At 37.7% G+C, this 2,048-nt stretch overlaps 1 protein-coding gene across 1 annotated transcript; it reads right to left on the bottom strand.

Moving 5' to 3' along the window:
• Nucleotides 1-265: 265 nt before the first annotated feature.
• On the bottom strand, nucleotides 266-1,802 carry LOC116441310 (coiled-coil domain-containing protein 201-like). The gene is made up of 2 exons (XM_032103085.1): nucleotides 1,254-1,802; nucleotides 266-352 (listed from the first exon to the last, which is right to left on the bottom strand). Exons 1-2 carry the CDS (start codon nucleotides 1,800-1,802, stop codon nucleotides 266-268), a joined length of 636 nt encoding a protein of 211 aa, XP_031958976.1.
• Between the last annotated feature and the right edge of the window lie 246 nt (nucleotides 1,803-2,048).

The raw sequence follows: 2,048 nt of genomic DNA, 5'->3' as shown, positions 1-2,048 counted from the left end.
TGAAGAATGATTCTTACAGAAAGTGTTTCCTCCCTTCTTTGTCATAGGCCTTTCTGCCATTATGAGTAAACATTGACTCTTCTTAATTTATACCTGACTTCTCTTAGATTTAAGAGGAAAGAATGATAAAACAAATAAACAACAGAAAAAGAACATTTTGGAAGGAAAGAGGAAGTCTAACAGACACTTTAATGAAGAGTGTGATTTATTGGAACTAGCCATTCCCACATGATGGATGCAACAGCACTACCCACAGGTAGCCCAGTCAAGCTTCTTCAATTGTCAGCTCGTGTTTAGCTGCCTCTTCAATGTTTCTAAGTTGACGAAGCAGCCATTCTCTTTCTTTCTTTCTCTGTTATAGAAGAGAAAATATTATTTAATCAAGCTAATCCATTTAGATGCCACCTGCTTTCAAAAAAACCCAACATACACAAAGGACTTATGATCCAACTTGATTTTGGCTGAAATTTTCCATTTGTTTTAAGCAAAGAAGCTTTTAGTTTCAAAGATGGCAAGTTTTCTTGAGTTTTTAACACACTCAAGAACAATATGGTACAGAGGAAAAACCAAACTAGAATGGAACCTGATTGCTTCACTCTGACATGACAACCTTCAGAGTCTAACTGCTGCCTTCCTATCCTTTCTGTGGGCTTTCCACAGGCCCTTTGCTAATAATTAAAGCTTCAGAAAATTGAGTTCTTGTGCTTCACAGACAACCAACACTTGCAGAACATCTATTAATCTAAGCTTTCCCCAGGAAACCCTACATCAGTCAAAAGGACTGCTCACAAGATCCCATTTGCAATGACTGGCATTCTTTTTATAAAGCAATACAATTTGGATTAAACAGAGAAAGGAGTAGATTATTTATTTCTCTAGTTTGAGTTTACTTGCTAGCATTAAGAAACTTTAGAATTTAAATTACTGATTTCTTCCTATTAAATAACTTCTAAATAAAGATGTATTTTAAAAAATATACTTTCCCACTAGGGAACACAATGAGTCATACCAGCTCACAAGCTGAAGCAAATAGCTAGTTTGGAAGTTTGCATGGCATTCTGCCTGTGATTAGGAATGGTGTCACAGAGTCTACCAGGTTATGACCCAATTCATAAACAGATGTCCTCACAGCTAAAGTTGTGGAAATGTTCTATTAGTAAACTATTCCCACTTTACTAGAAAGATCTGTATATATTCAGCATTGGTAGAAGTTTGTGTAACTTAGCTATTGCATACTAAATGAAAGCCTTTACCTGAAGAGCTTTATCAATTTTCTTCTTTCTTGATTTTGCTTCTGGGAGATCTTTTATCCCTGGAATTCCAGAAACAAGCCATGAAGGTCTACTCTTAGGAGTTACTGCAGCATCCACAGATGCTCTGGTGGTAGCTTGAGTTTCTGTGCTTGGGACAACATTGTAAGCTGGCTCTTGATTTGATTCATCAGAGGCCAACACAGTGGAAAGCCTCCTTCTAGAAAATACAAGCCGAGAGCTTTGGCTTTTCTCCTTATTTAGTTCTTGCAAATCAAATGCTGTTGAAAGCCTTTTTGGGGACATATGAGGGAAGTATGCATCAATACACACTGATGATACTTGAGATAATGATCTGCTTAGATTTGGCTTTGGCATCGGAGATCCATAAACCCTCTTTGTGGCATCTTGGTCCTTGATTGACTGATTTGTCAGATCTGTAAGAGATGGAATTGTTCTTGAAAGCATTGAGTCCACTGGGGTGCTGTGTTTCACCATTGTCTTCTTCAGAGATCTTTTAACATTCAGAAAAGAATCATCTTCCTCCGACATGTTGAAATCAGGTTTACCGCCTTAAGAAAAGAAGAAGATTGTGTCATTGTTCACATTGTGAGAGATGCGATGGAAGCTGCTTTTTAGCAGCAAGCTGATAGATCAAATCCAAAGCGTTCCTATTTTCTTGTCTACATTCTGTCTTGACATGGAATTTATCCTTTATGTAGATCAGTGTTCAAGCATTTGGAAGAGCCATGTTGGAAACAGACCGTGAGAACACAGCTGGTCACACATCCAACACTT

Source organism: Corvus moneduloides, chromosome 1, assembly GCF_009650955.1.
Source record: "Corvus moneduloides isolate bCorMon1 chromosome 1, bCorMon1.pri, whole genome shotgun sequence".
In the NCBI taxonomy this organism is placed as follows: domain Eukaryota; kingdom Metazoa; phylum Chordata; class Aves; order Passeriformes; family Corvidae; genus Corvus; species Corvus moneduloides.
The sequence above is the reverse complement of the archived record's forward strand: the minus strand, read 5'-3'. Positions and strand labels throughout refer to the sequence as shown.

Excerpts from the sequence above, each read along its gene's own strand:
- LOC116441310 (XM_032103085.1), bottom strand. The coding sequence starts at position 1,802 with ATGTCGGAGGAAGATGATTCTTTTCTGAATGTTAAAAGATCTCTGAAG. Across the intron at positions 353-1,253 it reads AAATTGATAAAGCTCTTCAG|AGAAAGAAAGAAAGAGAATG; the intron begins GTAAAGGCTTTC and ends CTTCTATAACAG.